Source organism: Myxocyprinus asiaticus, chromosome 4 (genome assembly GCF_019703515.2).
Source record: "Myxocyprinus asiaticus isolate MX2 ecotype Aquarium Trade chromosome 4, UBuf_Myxa_2, whole genome shotgun sequence".
Classification (NCBI taxonomy): Eukaryota; Metazoa; Chordata; class Actinopteri; order Cypriniformes; family Catostomidae; genus Myxocyprinus; species Myxocyprinus asiaticus.
Genome location: NC_059347.1, coordinates 48,554,979 through 48,571,126, shown reverse-complemented (window position 1 = coordinate 48,571,126; position 16,148 = coordinate 48,554,979). Strand labels below are relative to the sequence as shown.

At 44.7% G+C, this 16,148-nt stretch overlaps 1 protein-coding gene across 2 annotated transcripts; it reads left to right on the top strand.

Annotated features, from left to right (window-relative positions):
- Positions 1–1,007: 1,007 nt before the first annotated feature.
- Positions 1,008–9,774, top strand: LOC127439640 (chemerin-like receptor 1). 2 transcript variants are annotated; one of them, XM_051695864.1, is made up of 2 exons: positions 1,008–1,606; positions 6,606–9,774. In XM_051695864.1, exons 1-2 carry the CDS (start codon positions 1,574–1,576, stop codon positions 7,665–7,667), a joined length of 1,095 nt encoding a protein of 364 aa, XP_051551824.1. In that variant the 5' UTR covers positions 1,008–1,573; the 3' UTR covers positions 7,668–9,774. The 2 variants fall into 2 exon arrangements, with proteins under 2 accessions (XP_051551824.1, XP_051551825.1); XM_051695865.1 differs by lacking the exon at positions 1,008–1,606 and adding an exon at positions 1,628–5,379.
- The last annotated feature ends 6,374 nt before the right edge of the window (positions 9,775–16,148 follow it).

Here is a 16,148-nt window from a genome sequence, read left to right as displayed (position 1 = left end):
CCTGCTTTGGTACGCCCTGACCGAGGCACCCCTCGGTATAGATGCACTGGCACACAGCTGGCCCCCTGGACTACGCAAATATGCATTTCCCCCAGTGAGCCTACTTGCACAGACCCTGTGCAAGGTCAGGGAGGATGAGGAGCAGATCATCCTAGTAGCACCCTACTGGCCCAACCAGACATGGTTCTCATATCAACGCTGAACTACCCGCTGAAATGGCCGGGACCTGGTCTCGGTTCCTCAGCACAAAACCTGAATGAGTGGTTGCATACCAGCTCATTTTATACCCGTATGTCCAGGGGAGTGGCATGCAAATTCCACTCGCCAATTCTCATTGGCCTTTTTTCAAAAAAGCAGAGTTGTTTGGGGCTCCCATGAGTGACCCCTAGTGTCACTACATCGACACAATGTCTCGTTCCCTCCATCAGGGAACGGAGGTTACGAAAGTAACCAGGACGTTTTCCATACGAAGTTTTATAATTTCTTCCCATAATTTTGCAAAATCGTGCACTACCCCATATGCATACTTTGAATCTGTATATATATTTATTCATTGGCCTTTTGCCAATTGACAGGCTCTTGTTAACACTACTAGTTCAGCAGCTTGTGCTGATTTGCATGGTAACAAGTATGCTTCAATAATTTGATTGTGTAGCTCAGTAATTGCGTAACCACACCAGTACACATTGTCATTTGGTTTATAGCATGAGCCATCTACATACCAGTGTCTCCCCTCTTGCAGAGCGGATGCAGAAACATCCGGTCTGCATGCAGTGGAAACCTGTATTCTCGCCATACAATCATGTGAGTCATGCTCGAAAATGCCCTGAACCAACAAATTATGCAGATGGATTGTTGGTCTGTGGACCACACTGGTTGGTTTTAGAGTCAAATTAGCAATAGATGTTAAAATAGCTTCACAACCAGACCATCTTTGTGCAGTCATGTGTTGTGTTGAAATATTGTGCCTAATAGCACCTACCTGGTGAGTTGTGTGCACAGTCAGAGGATGTGAAAGCACAACACGTTCTGCATCCTGTACCATCATCGCTGTTGCAGCCACTGCTCGCAGACAACCAGAGAAACCCATTGCAACCGAATCCAGTGTTTTAGATAAATACGCCACCGGGCAGTAAGAACCCCCGTGTTCCTGGGCAAAGATTGCAGCAGAAGTCCCCCCAGCCTCATGCATGTACAGATGGAAAGGCTTGCTGTAGTCTGTAAGACCCAGCGCTGGTGGTTTCCCAAGGCATTTCTTCAGATGTTTAAATGCCAAGTCCATTTCCATAGTCCATTGGATTGCATCCTCATTGTTCAGTGTTGCGAAATTGTCTTGATTCAATCTGCAGACATGCGTACAGTCCCCTTTGTTAGCACATGTCCAAGGTATTCAACCTTTTGTTCTGCAATCCTCTGATGTTTCAGCAGTAACCATGATGTTGTCAGCATACTGCAACAGGCATGTGTCAGGTTGCAGTTTCACATCCTGTGATGTACAGTGCACAAAAACTGAGAAGACAGCCGGCGAATCTCTGTACCCTTCTCCATGTATATTGTTGGACACCGTAGGTGAATGCGAACAATGGCTGGATCACAGGCAAAACAGGTACACTACAGGTATTCAAAAAGGCAGAACATAAATCAATTACAGTAAAATGACCATGTGTTGATGGTATTAAATTAATAATTATTTGTACATCTGGGACTATTGGAGAAAGTGGTTCAATTAAATCATTCTTGTGTCAGTCTCCAAGTTCCATTAGACTTTATTTGTTGGAGTATTGTATGGAGAGTGTGTTGGTATTAGAATACCTTGTTCAATCAATTACTCAATGATTGGCCTAATACCTTCTTCCTTTTCAATCTATAGTGGATATGACTTACAGTATACTGGAGTGGTTACAGCTAATTTAGCTGTATATGGTTTCACATCAATAAGGTCAGCTTCATCTTTGTGCTGAGCCCATAGTCTGGGGTTAATTATTGCTTCATCATCCTCCAGCAGTTGCTGTCTGCTCACTTTCTCCCCCACACCTCCTGTAGGCACAGTGACTGAATACACAGCAGGAAACATGAGTTGCAGAGAAGCATTGCCAAAAACTATTTGTGCACTAATTTTATGCAGTAGATTTCAGACCATTAAACAAAATGGAGAGTCTGGTATGATTACAAAAGCGTGCATTTTGAACAAATCTGGCAAAAGATCTTGTTTACAGTCTGATAATTTAATTAGAACTTCTGTCATATGTCTGAACATCTGTGTGTTAGCCCATTTAAAATCTAGTGTTCGTTTTAACATTATCTTACCGTCTTCCCGTTTTCTTGTGATCCGACCACCCGGCTAGGATATATATATATATTGTTATATATATTTGTTGCTACATAAATGTAACGTTCATTCATTCAGTCATTCATTTCTAAACATCCAATTTACGGGCGTTTCGCCTCGTATTGGTCTACTTCTCGTTTGTCCCATTTTGTTAAAACAACAAAATTGTCTCTTGTTTTGGTTTTTGGTATGAACAATTCTCTCCTATCACGAAGAGTAAATGCGGCAGTGAAACTCCTACTGACTGTTAGTGGAATCCGCTCACTTCATCCACAAGACTGGCCCTTTTAACATTCTTTAACAACCATAAAGATCCTCACCTCTCTTGAGATCTGACCGCAGTTTTTATGAATTATCCTTCCGCGACTAGTGACACATACCGCAGTTGTGCCATAGATGGATCCTGACCATCGCAGAGATAAGGAGTTTAAGTGGAATTGTTCGTTCTATGACTAGTGACACATACCGCAGTTGTGTCACAGACGGATCCTAACCATCGCAGAGATACAAGGAGTTTTACTTGAATCGTTTTATAACAATATTTAATAGATATCTCACGGACAGGCAGATAAAAGATCTTACCTGTCCGGAGATATCCCACTTCTGACACCAGGACTGTTAGTAAAATATGATTCGGATGCTTTATTCTGCCTTCCTCGCAGTCACTCTTTGATCAGATGAATTCACCGGTGGGAAGAAATACACGGACACAGAATGTCACAAGCAGTTCTTCAATTTATTAAAGGAAGCATGGGGTTATATGGTTCTTTTCACACAAGGCTGGTTACACCCTTTACCTTGAACCCCCCCCCCCCCAATCCTCCATACATGGGGTTGTTTCCTCTCGCTTACAGAAGTACATTCTTATCAAGTACATTTGTGCTCAAGACAGTGCCGAAAACATACAAAGTAGATATGCAAGCATCAGCATAAAAAGGTCACATTGTTCCATCTGAGACCTATTTCTCACAGAATGTCAGAAAATCTGTCATAAAACATTGATTATTAATTGGGATGTAATTTTCTCGATACGTTTTTGAGGCATTGTTGAATTAACCTTAGCCGACATTTAAATTAGAAGCCCAATTTATGTGCTTTCCAATTCACTGTCAGTTGGCCTGCCATGCAATGTAGTCTAGCTGAAAAGCTTTGGGAGACCATTAAGAAACATTTACTGTGAAGGACACCTCGATGCAGTGCAGGTGGCAGTCTAAAGTTGTGAATCTAGTCACCCTACACAAAAGTTACAAAGGATTTTGTACTTAACAAATTAAGTGACATTGATGATTTTGCAGGTTAGTCTATGAAACTGGTGTAACAGCTCAAACTGAACGATTCATTCAAGCTGTCATACCCCGGAAAGACATTATTTTATCAGAAAATACATCATGTAGGCAATATGAAAGGTACATGTACACAATATACTGTATTATCCAGTGATGGCTTGAATAAATAATCTATGTCCTTTGATAATGATTTGGGTCGAATTTAATGGAAAACTATGCGAGTTGTTGAGCTCTGTGGTGCTGCAGATTTTTTAGCAGCTTCCGAAGTCATAGCTGGATGGCGCAAATAGATGGCAAGTGGCGGCAGCAGTGTGTGTACCTTCCTTCCTGTTTGAAATTTTAGAATGCGCCATGTCATCTGCCAGACATACAGTGTGCAAAACCTTTAAGTTAACCTGCCACTCACACTTTAACAAAGTTGTGTTGAGAAATCTGTATGAAGATACAAAAACTATTGTGCAACGATAGTCCTTTTTATATCTGTAAAATGCAGACAATCATCAGGAAAATTTTCCAGTTGTCGATGCGTGCAAAAAGCATTAATACTAAGCCAACAATTTAACCCTTAGACAAAGAGAGAGTTCTCGGGTTGATTGGCTAACATGTCTAAGGGCCTATCAGCTTGGGCCATAGAGTATGCGAGCCGACTGATTTGGGGGCTTTCACACTGGGCATGTTTGCTGAGGTCCGATTCTGAGTGCGATTGTTCCTGGTGCCTCCTGCAGCTTTGGTCTGGTTTCACACTCACTTGATTCTATCGAACCCCGGTCCATTTGCGTTCATCTTACATCATCACAAACACGCATGGAGAACATAACGCGACTCATCATACTTTCTGTTTTTGTTTTGTTATTTTGGTGCCATTATGCACAGCAAAGTGAACGACAACTGCGTATATGTACGCTTCATGGTGTAACTCATCAGATGTCCAGGGGAAGGCGGCTTGTTGCTGCTCGCAAATGGCGTTTTTTGAGGAGACAGCTGATTACAAGAAATTCATTTGCATCTTTGTTTACACTGTACGCTTACACTCGTGTCCAAGGTGACGTTATCGCCACTGTGATCTCCTATTATACCCTATATTTATAACCTTTAATATTATTTATATATAGTATTTATAAGGTGTATAGATCATCATCGGCTAAAACGCATGCGCAGGTTACTTTACTTCCTGAACGAGTGCACACCCGAGTCCGAGTTGCTTTCACATTCACGCGAATCGCGCTACAGTTCCATTGCAACCGAACTCAGACCACCTCCTACAGGTAGTCTCGGGTTCGGTACCTCGGTGCGCTCCATGGTCCGCATGACAGCTTTCACATTACCAATTTTTCATGCGAACCGTGCTGTGTTTTGAACTAAACTGCCAGTGTGAAAGCACCCTTAGAGTAGGCTATGCAATTATTGCGCCATTAGCTTCACAGCATAACACAATTCACAGCATCCTCCCACTATGGTTAAGTTGGCAAAGCTTGATGCATGGCAGCCTGTTTACAGTGATGGTGCTGCTCTCTCAGGTTTTAACCTCAAACCATCATATCACTAACTGTCAGATGTAAAGAGCACTTTTAAAGAAGGGACTTGTTAAGTGTGGCCTTAGACAGTATCAGTTCTCCGAAATGTGCTTGCATCTCAGAGAGGAACTAGGTGTCAAAATGTTTGACCTCTAGCGCAGTTTGCTCTTATCACAACCCTAAACAACCCTGCAGCAGAAAATACACGTGAAACAATGCAAACAGCACTGTGAGGCTTACTTTGAGAGAGGTAAGTTATTCTTAAGATGTCGTAAGAGCAAATGAATGCTACCATGTGTTTTTTATCATGCAGAGAGCACTTGTTTTCAGTACTGTTGAAAAGACTGTGTGCACTAAAGGAATTAAGATGTATCTGAATATTATGTTCAAAGCTCATGTTGCTATAGATTCAACACAGATCCTGATGTATTCTAAGTCATGTATTATTGAGACTGCCTTTGCAGGTTATAGATATACACTGCAAAACAAAAATGATTTTCAAGACAAGTATTTTTTTTCTTGTTTTCCTATAAAAAGACTCAAAACGAAAAAAAAAAATAAAATAAAAATAATAATCTTCCAATGGGGTAAGCAAAATAAACGTGTTTTCTCTTTGAATTAAGTTTATTTTTGTTACTCAATTGGCAAACAGTTTTTTCTTGTTTTAAGCATAAATCTCACTAAATTTGATTTGATTTCTCTCAACCAAGACTTAAAATCTTATGCCAGTTTGCTCGTCAAGTAAATAAATCACGTTTTAAGAATGTTTAGATATTTTTGCTGGAAAACAAGACAAAAATACTTTTCTTGAAAATCATTTTTTGCAGTGTAGTTATCAACTATGATAACAAGAAATATTACATTCTCCTTAATGAACAAACACTTTTCAATGTTAATTATTGCCTTATGAAGTTTCAGAAAGAGTAATGATTAAAATTATAATGCCATAAACAAGATATGTTGTGATTAACACCAAGTAACAAATTAGACAATTTTCCATATACACAGGCATGTAACCCATCATAGATAAGTAAAGGTCAAAAGGATGGTCAGAAAAGTGCACGTTTTTTATAGAGAGAAAAAAGACAAGTGATGATGGCAGAATTCTGTTAGAGCTGTACTTTTTGTTGGCCAATCATTTCTGTCTTTCAAAAATGGCTTGATAAGAAACAACCTCTGCCATTCATGCAATATATAGTGAAAATAGTCACGATAAATTTTATCTCGATCAGCAGTACTATCCATTAATTTATCTGATTGAAATGATAGGACAGACATTTTGCACTCAGTTAATTGCACTGAGAGTTTCTGATAGAAGATCTCTTTAGCTCTTTGTATGGTTCTTCAGTGCTCTTTTGCTCAGCCATGCCATTTTTAGACATTTCATGTACCATTATAATACATTTGGACACATGTATAATTGTTTTTGTTACAGAACTCTTCTTTCTATTCACTTTTAACAACTGTTTAATCCAGGCAATTGAGGCAATCATGAATCCAAGCTATGAAGAATATGGCGAAGATAATGTATCCAGCAATGTGTATGACTACAAAAGCAAGCTTGACGATTTAACCAAAGGGTCACATCCTGCAGAGACACATCCTGCATATTGCAGACAAGCAGCATGTATAATTATAGCTATTTTAAATGTAATAATTTTCCTGCTTGGCATAATTGGAAATGGAGCAGTGATCTGGATTGCTGGTTTTAAGATGAAGAAGTCAGTTAACACCACCTGGTACCTGAGTCTGGCTTTGTCTGACTTCATATTTTGCAGTATTATCCCTTTTGTCATTGTCAAAATAGTTATAAACAACTGGATCTTTGGGCTCTTCATGTGCAAATTCACATCCTTTGCTATGTTCCTCAATATGTACAGCAGCATCTTCATCCTCATTGTCATAAGTGTGGACCGCTGCTTGACCGTCAAATTTCCTGTTTGGGCTCAGAATCATCGCACTGTAACAAAAGCCTCTGCTGTTGTTGTGTTGGTTTGGTTCATGTCTGCTTTGCTTAGTATACCAGCAGCCAAATTCAGAAACATGCAAAATAGCACATCTAAAGAAACAATTTGTCTTACCAGCTATGAGCATTACCACACAACTGTTGTGCTCATTCGATTTATTTTTGGGTTTTTTATTCCAGTCCTAAGTATTTGCATCTGTTACTCTATCCTGATCTGTAAACTTAGGGCAAACCAAATGTCCAAATCTACCAAGCCCTACAAGATCATGACACTGTTAATTACAACTTTCTTTCTCTGCTGGTTGCCATATCATATTGTTTCTATAATAGAACTGAACGAATCAAAGCGTGGCTTTAATCTTGACACGGCCCTAGTAATATCTGCTACTCTTGCCAGCTCAAACAGTTTTATTAACCCATTCCTCTATGCATTTATGGCCAAGGACTTAAAGAAAAAACTCTACTCATTTCTGTCAAAGATTGAGAGTGCCATTGATGAGGAGACCCAAAGTAATTTCAGAGGAACTTCCATTACCAATTCTGAGGATCACAAACTTTCCACTGCGGTCTGAAAACACGAAAGATTATTTTAACATGAGTCTTTAAAAAAGACATTCCTTTGTTTGTCAAGTCGGACTGGATTTCTTGTAAAGAAAGTTCGCTCATAGAAATATTGACATTTCACTGCCCTTTGTTTTTTTTTTAAATAAATATTCTTTGTAAATATAGCATACAATAACAAATATAATGCAAATCTTGTTCCAACCATTTTATTTCCTTTGCATTGCGGTAGAATATCCTTACATTTGGTCCTTTCAAAATACATTCAGAGATGCATGTGACTGTGTGATTCTTAAAGGTATAGTTCACCCAAAAATGAAAGTTCTGTCATCATTTAGTCACCCTTATTTAATTCCAAAATTTACCGACTTAATAGATAATAGGTGTTAGGGTCTCACAGCCTCAGTCACCATTAAATTTAATTGTTTTGAAAAAGAACAACATTAACATTCATCCTTTGGTGTGCCACGGAACACAGAAAGTCATCTAGATATGAAACATGAGGGTTTTTAAATTATGACAGAATTTACATTTTGGGGTGAAATATCCCTTTAAGTTTAAAAAAAGATGATACTTTGTGTCTTTCAATGTTGTGTAGTTCTGCTTTTAAAAATTAAAACAATGTATTTACGTGAATTTGTATGCATACGTATATGTGGCGAATGGTGTTGTGGTGTTTTTCTTCACTTCATACTATCATTTCTCAGTTCTCAATTTGTTTCTTATTTTTTGATTACAGTGTTGAATTGCAGTTTTTATTAAACAAAAAAGGCTTCACAAGCACTAACAAATAAAGTAAAACTCTGAATATTTCAATAAGAAACAATTTTATAATTTCAACATGAACTTAATTTTGATTCTTTGGTAGGAATGTTTTAACTGCCTTAACTGATGTACAGTGTAGTATAAAGTATCCAATCGTCTTACAGGACTGAAAGGAAAAGATCACCCAAAAATGACAATTCAAGAATGGACTGAATTAATTGACTGTCAACAGTGTTACTCAAGTATTAGTCTATCGCTTTAAACCTTTACAAAAAACATGACTAAAAATTATTAAATATTTTTGAAAATGCATTTCCAAAGATACCATGTGCTCAGTAGTTCTGGGCCCCCTATGCTGAGTAAAGACCAGAAATGCCATAAAATGTCAACAGTGTAACCCAATGGTATTTTGGGGGAAACTTTTAAATTTTTTCTTCTCACTATCAAACACCAAATCTACCACTAATTATAGAATAAATGACCCATTTGCAGCTGTTACTTTTTGCAGTGTTAATTCACAAAAGTAACAAAAGTATCTGGAGAAATCTATCAAAGTATTAATTTTCTCTTAAAAATATAGTGACATAAAAGTGAAAGTAAACAGAAATATTTATACTTGAGTAAAGTGTAGAATAGAAATGTTCAAAGACTACACATAAAGGAATACTTCGGGTTTAAAACAAGTAAAACTCAGTTGACAGCATTAATGTTGATTACCACAAAAATTTATTTCAGCTTGTGCTTTCTTTTCTTTAAAAAAAGCAAAAATCTGGGATTACAGTGAGGCACATACAATAAAAAGGTAATGGGGCCAATGGGGTTTCAAAAGTATAGGCACATGACATAAACAATATGAGTATTACCATGATTTTAGTGTGATAAAATCACTTACTAATCTTTTCTGTGTTGTTATATCCTATTATACAACTTTATTGCCATGACGACATGACAGTGTAAACCCTGTAATCCCACAAAAACGACAATTTAGACACTTTTACAGCTCAAATTATACACAAGCTTTAACAGAATGATTCATGTAAGTGATATTAAGTGGTACATTTCTGTCTTTAAACCATCCAAAAACTGGCCCCATTGACTTCCACTGTACGTGCCTCATTATAGCCTTGATTTTTGCTTTTTTTTTTTTTTTTTAAGAAAAGGAGGGACAATTTGAAAAACATTTTTGTGGTAATCAACATCATGACACAAATGTTGTCACTTTAGCTTAACTTGTATTAAACATCCTGGTTACTTGCATAAACTCCATTCCCTGATGGAGGGAACAAGATATTGTGTCGATGTAGTGACACTAGGGGTCACTCTTGGGAGCCCAAGACACCTCTGGTCTTTAATAAAAGGCCAATGAAAATTGGCGAGTGGTATTTGCATACCACTCCCCCGGACATACAGGTATAAAAGGAGCTGGTATGCAACCACTCATTCAGGTTTTGTGCTGAGGAGCCAAGACAAGGTCCCGGCCATTTCAGCGGGTAGTTCAGCGTTGTGGCAGGAGGGACACAACGTTTCATTCCCTCCATCAGGGAACGAAGGTTACGCAAGTAACCAGGACATTCCCTATCTGTCACTCACTCGACGTTGTGTCGATGTAGTGACACTAGGGGTCCCTATACGAAACGCCGCAACTGGCTGAACTGTGTTACATGAACTGGCAGTTTGTGACGGGCAGACCACTGTGTGTCTCGTAGCCAGCACACCAGGCCAACACATAACCTCCCCCAACACAGTTATGAGTGTCGAACGGCCCTTTGGGGACAAGTCAACTACCCAAAAGATAGAGACGGGCTAGCCCAGTCGTGGCCTCTTATCCCCTTTTTTTCCCTCTCCCCCAAAAAAAGGGAATTAACCGACTGGGGCCACCAGGTCTAGGGGAAGACACCGCGGAGACCACACCCCGCCCGGGGAGGGTATTTAAGTGGAAATATGTCACATGGTTTTGCCGAGCTTTGTTGGAGGTATGCCATGTGGAGAAGTCCCATGATAGGTCCTACCCTACGGGGGAGGAGTTACTACAAGCATGGTGACTGTGGCAGAGGGGCCTCTGCCCAAGGAAGATGCAGTTTACCAACAGGGAAATGAATTAGTAGAAGATATACGTCGCATGGTGTTACCTACGGGCAACCACCACATGCCTAGCACCTATCCCAGTACAGGGCTTAGTTAGCACGTGTATTGAGCCGGGCTTGGAGGAAATCAACCAGGGAACACAGTTTGTGAACACTACTGGGAGTCAACGGCACACGTCTTCATGCGCAAGTGATAAACCCGGCCGGCTGTCCCGGACTTACCTGCTTGTGCGTGCCACTACACGGGACGAAACCGGTTCCACCCGGAGATTGTAGAACCTCACAAAAGTGTTGGGTGTTGCCCAGCCCGCTGCTCTGCAAATGTCTGTTAGAGAGGCACCACTGGTCAAGGCCCAGGAGGCCGCTACACCCCTGGTAGAATGGGCCCATAGCCCTACCAGGGGTGGCGTGTCCTGGGTGTGATTATGCCATTGTTATTGCATCAATGAGCCAGTGGCGATCCTCTGCTTGGAGACAGTGCTTCCATTCCGCTGTCCACCAAAGTAGACAAAGAGCTGCTCAGAGATTCTAAAGCTCTGCATGCGATCCAAATAGATGCGTAAAGCACGCACCGGACACAGCAATGTCAGGGCTGGGTCTGCCTCCTCCTGGGGCAGCGCTTGCAGGTTCACCACCTGGTCCCTAAAAGGGGTTGTGGTAACCTTGGGCACATAGCCCGGTCGGGGTCTCAGGATCACGTGAGAGTAGCCTGGACCGAACTCCAGGCACGTTTTGCTGACAGAAAACGCTTGCAGGTCTCCTACCCTCTTGATGGAAGTGAGCGCAGTCAGGAGGGCAGTCTTTAAAGAGAGTGCCTTAAGCTCAGCTGACTGCAAGGGCTCAAAGGGGGCTCTCTGTAGACCCTGAAGAACTACAGAGAGGTCCCATGAGGGAACGAGGCGTGGTCTGAAGGGATTCAACCCCCTGTGCCTCTCAGGAACCTGATGATCAGGTCGTGCTTCCCTAAGGACTTACCGTCCACTGTGTCATGGTGTGCCACTATAGCGGCTACATACACCTTCCTCTCCTGCAGGAAGGAAAACACCGATCTGACTGCGCATCTCTGGGGGTCTTCGCGTCGGGAAGAACTCAGGAGGCTGAGAGGGGGCCCTAGCCTGAGTGATCGTGTCTACCACCGTGGGAGGTAGACCGCTTAAGTCTTCCGCGTCCCTTCCAGGGGCCAGACATGGAGATTCTAGAGGTCTGGTCGCGGATGCCAGACAGTGCCCCATCCCTGAGGATGAAGATTCTTCCTCAGGGGAATTTGCTGGGAGGGGGGGGGGGGGTGCCTGTCGCGAGGAGCGTGAGGTCCAAGAACCATGTCTGGGTGAGCCAGTAGGGTGCTACCAGGACGACCTGCTCCTCATCCTCCCTGACCTTGCACAGAGTGTGTGCAAGTAGGCTCAGTGGGGGAAACGCATATTTGCGAAGTCCAGAGGGCCAGCTGTATGCCAGCGCGTCTATACCAAGAGGTGCTTCGGTCAGGGCGTACCTGAGCGGGCAGTGGGAGGATTCTTGGGAGGCGAACAGGTCTACCTGTGCCTGCCCGAATCGACTCCAGATCAGCTGGACCACCTGAGGGTGGAGTCTCCACTCTCCCCTGAGGGTAACCTGCCGTGGCAGCGTGTCTGCTGCAGTGTTGAGGTTGCCAGGGACATGAGTGGCTCACAGCGACTTGAGGTGCTGCTGACTCCAGAGGAGGGGATGGTGGGCGAGTTGTGACAACGGGAGTGCAGACAAAAATATGCTACCATTGCCATGTTGTCTGTCCGAACTAACACGTGCTTGCCCTGGATCAGAATTGCCAGCAACTTGAGGCAGTTGATGTGCCAACGCAGCCACGGGCCCGTATTGGAGGTGTCTGTCGTAAGCACGAAGCGCCTGGAGACCTGCTCTAGGGGAACGCCTGCCCGTAGAAACGTGAGGTCAGTCCAAGGGCTGAAGAGGTGGTGACAGATCGGCGTGACGGCCACGCGATGTGTCCCACGGCACCATGCCCATCTCGGGACTCGAGTCTGAAGCCAGTGCTGAAGCTGTCACATATGCATCAACCCGAGCGGAGTGGCCACCGCTGAGGATGCCATATGCCCCAGGAGCCTCTGAAAGAGTTTCAGTGGAACCGCTGTTTTCTGTCTGAATGCCTTCAAACAGGTCAGCACTGACTGTGCGTGCTCGTTCGTGAGGCGCGCCATCAACGAGACTGAGCCCAACTCCAAACCAAGAAAAGAGATGCTCTGAACTGGGAGGAGATTGCTCTTTTCCCAGTTGACCCGAAGCCCTAGTCGGCTGAGGTGCGAGAGCACCAGGTCCCTGTGTGCACACAACACATCCTGAGAGTGAGCTAGGATTAGCCAATCGTCGAGATAGTTGAGGATGCGAATGGCCACTTCCCTTAGCGGGGCAAGGCCTGCCTCTGCGACCTTCGTGAAGACGCGAGGGGACAAGGACAGACCGAAAGGGAGGACCTTGTACTGATACGCCCGACCCTCGAATGCAAACTGCAGGAAGGGTCTGTGTCAAGGTAGAATCGAGACGTGGAAGTACGTGTCCTTCAGGTCTACCGCCGTGAACCAATCTTGATGCCGGACACTCGCTAGAGTGCATCATTGCATCAGCATCTTGAATGGGAGTCTGTGTAAAGCCCAGTTCAGTACTCGCAGGTCCAAGATTGGCCGCAACCCACCGCCTTTTTTCGGTACAACTAAGTAGGGGCTGTAAAACCCCTTCTTCATCTCGGATGGAGGGACAATCTCGTCGGACGTACCGGTGGGTGGGGCCTCGCGGCGGGGCGGAGCCTGAGGTGCCACACCATGTCGTGGCCGTGCTGAGTTCAGGGACATCGAAGTACTTACCTGGCTCCTTGTGACCACCCCTGGAACAGCCTGGGACGGGAGAAGAAGAGACCTGTCCTCATGACCCGTGGAGACTGTCACATCGGGGGCGGATTTGTGCCACAGCTGGGTGCTCAGGGGCAGGGAGACCGCCGCTGGTGTGCCAAACCTGCCAAAATGGAGTGGTGGACGGTGGTCATGATGACGGCCGTGCACACCGGGTATGCGACCCAGGGAACAAGGAAACCGCTCTTGCTGAACTCTTGGGTACCGCAGCCACTTGGGCATGCGGCGCAATTAAATGCAAAGGTAACAAAAGATTCTCCTCCCAGCCCTCTACCAGGGGATGGAGTGGTCTGCTTACCAGCTCCAGAGCAGCGGGTTTCTTCGTCCCTGGGTCGCCCGTCTCAGGGGCGCTTCGAAGCCTTTCGCAGGTTCTTGGCGGCCATGAGATGGGTGGCGTCTGCTTCCTGCAGTGGGCTCCATGCCGGGGCTGGGCTGCAGGGGCGGGCTGTGGCGGAGCCGGTGCAGTCACCGCAGGGGGACGCCCTTGGTGACGAGCAGACGGGGTGCGGGATCTTGAACCACGCTGGGGCAGGATGTGCCGGATAACATCCGTCTGCTGCTTCACCGCTGAGAACTGCTGGGCAAAATCCTCGACGGTGTCGCCGGACTGGCCAACCTGGGAAATGGGGGTAGCAAGGAACCGTGCCTTGTCGGCCTCTCCCATCTCGACCATGTTGAGCCAAAGGTGGCGCTCCTGGACTACCAAGGTGGACATTGCCCGCCTGAGAGACCGCGCCGTGACCTTCGTCACCCGGAGAGCGAGGTTGGTCGCCAAGCGCAGCTACTGCATCAATCCCAGGGCGGAACTACCCTCGTGCAGTTCCTTTAGTGCCTTGGCTTGGTGGACTTGCAGGAGAGCCATGGCATGCAGGGCGGAGACAGCTTGTCCAGCGGCACTGTAGGCTTTGGCTGTCAGGGACGACGTAAACCTACAGGCCTTGGACGGGAGCTTTGAGTGCCTGCGCCAGGTGGCGGTGCTCTGCGGGCATAGGTGCACCGCGAGCGCCTTATCCACCGGGTGGATTGCCGAATAGCCCTTGGCCGAATAGCCCTTGGGAAGCTGAAAGATCGGGACCGGGCAGTAAAAGGTGCCTCCCATGACCTTGTCAGCTCTTCATGCACTTCCGGGAAGAAAGGAACGGGGGCGGGGCGTGGCTGTGAGTGGGAAAGCATGTCCTCATCTCCGCGTCAGCCTGTGACTGGGCGACCGCACCCGAAGGGAGGAGCCCAGCTGAGGCTTCTGCGTCCGACTGGACGAGCCCGCTCTCCGATGCTGCGCTCGAGAGCTCTTCATCTTCGGGGGCTCCGAATAACAGATCGAACTCGCCGTGAGACGAGCTAGCAGACACATCCGGAAGCCCGATCGGGGCAGACGAGCGTGCTGGGGAATGGGAGGTCCATGGGGGATACTCGGTGGAGGTGGTCCCATTGGGGTCCCCAAATCGCCCCCAGTGCTAGCTGCGTTGGCCTCATACCCTTGGGTAGAAGGACCGAGGCGGGGAGCCTCTGGGGTGGCTTGCTTTCTTACGAAGGTAAGCCGCAACCACATCGTTGCCATGGACATGTTCTCGCAATGAGTACATGACCCATCCACGAACGCTGTCTCCATGTGAGCAGCGCCCAGACACGAAAGACAGTGATCGTGGCCGTCAGAGGGCAAGAGATAACGAGCGCAACCAGGAATAACATACAAACGGAAAGGCATCTTTAAAAAGGCGTGTCTTTAAAAAGACGTTCCATGTGTGCCGCTCTTTTAGAGAATATACTCTTTTAGAGAAATATCCTCTTTTATTTCTGCCGAAGTGCCCAGGGGTGTTCTCTGCAGTGCACCAGTGCAGAGGGGGGAGAATGCATTGAAATACGCTGTCAGATCCAGCAGAGGTGAATGAACAGCCGTGGGAATTCAGCTCAGTGAGCATCGACCATTCGGCTCCGAAGAGAACATCCTGAATGAGTGGTTGCATACCAGCTCCTTTTATAACCGTATGTCCGGGGGAGTGGTATTCAAATACCACTCGCCAATTTTCATTGGCCTTTTATCAAAGACCAGAGGTGTCTCGGGCTCCCAAGAGTGACCCCTAGTGTCACTACATCGACACAACGTCGAGTGAGTGACAGATAGGGAACCAGAAATATTCTTTAAGTAACAAAGTATTTGTTCTTAGTTACTATACACCTCTGCCAATGTAATTATTATGTACACACTAGCAACACATGGAAAGGACCGTAACCACTGTCTGACATTAAGATTTAAATATTGTCTCTTTTTAACATACCTGGTGACTTATTAACAAAATTTTGCACACCAAGTAGAGTTGGAAAAATAGTTACCATTTTCAAACAGGTCTCCCAAACATTTCATCCCTTACTGCATGTACGTACATCCCCCAGACGTCTATTTGATGTGTGTGTTTTAAATCTGGAAGACATATTTTTCTTGTTTTTTGCTAATCTGCAATACGTCTATAAGACGTATGTAAATTTGTATGTCTCGGAATGTTGAAATGTTGAAATGTCAAACAAACTGGTCATGCCCAAACTCATGCCATTGGTTGAATTAATGTTGCTACGTCGGCCTGCTGAGACATACGTTCATCAAACAAACAAACAAACAAATGCAGTAGGGCATCAGAAAATTTGGGGCTTTACAATTTAATGACCAGGACAATCTCAAGCATCCAGACCAGAACAACATCTTGTCATGTTCACACAACTCTCTCAGTGCTTCCAAAAACTTACAATTAAG

Coding starts and splice junctions, on each gene's coding strand:
- LOC127439640 (XM_051695864.1), top strand. CDS start 1,574: ATGCGAACAATGGCTGGATCACAGGCAAAACAG. Junction 1,607..6,605: donor CTGGATCACAGGCAAAACAG/GTACACTACAGG, acceptor TGTTTAATCCAG/GCAATTGAGGCAATCATGAA.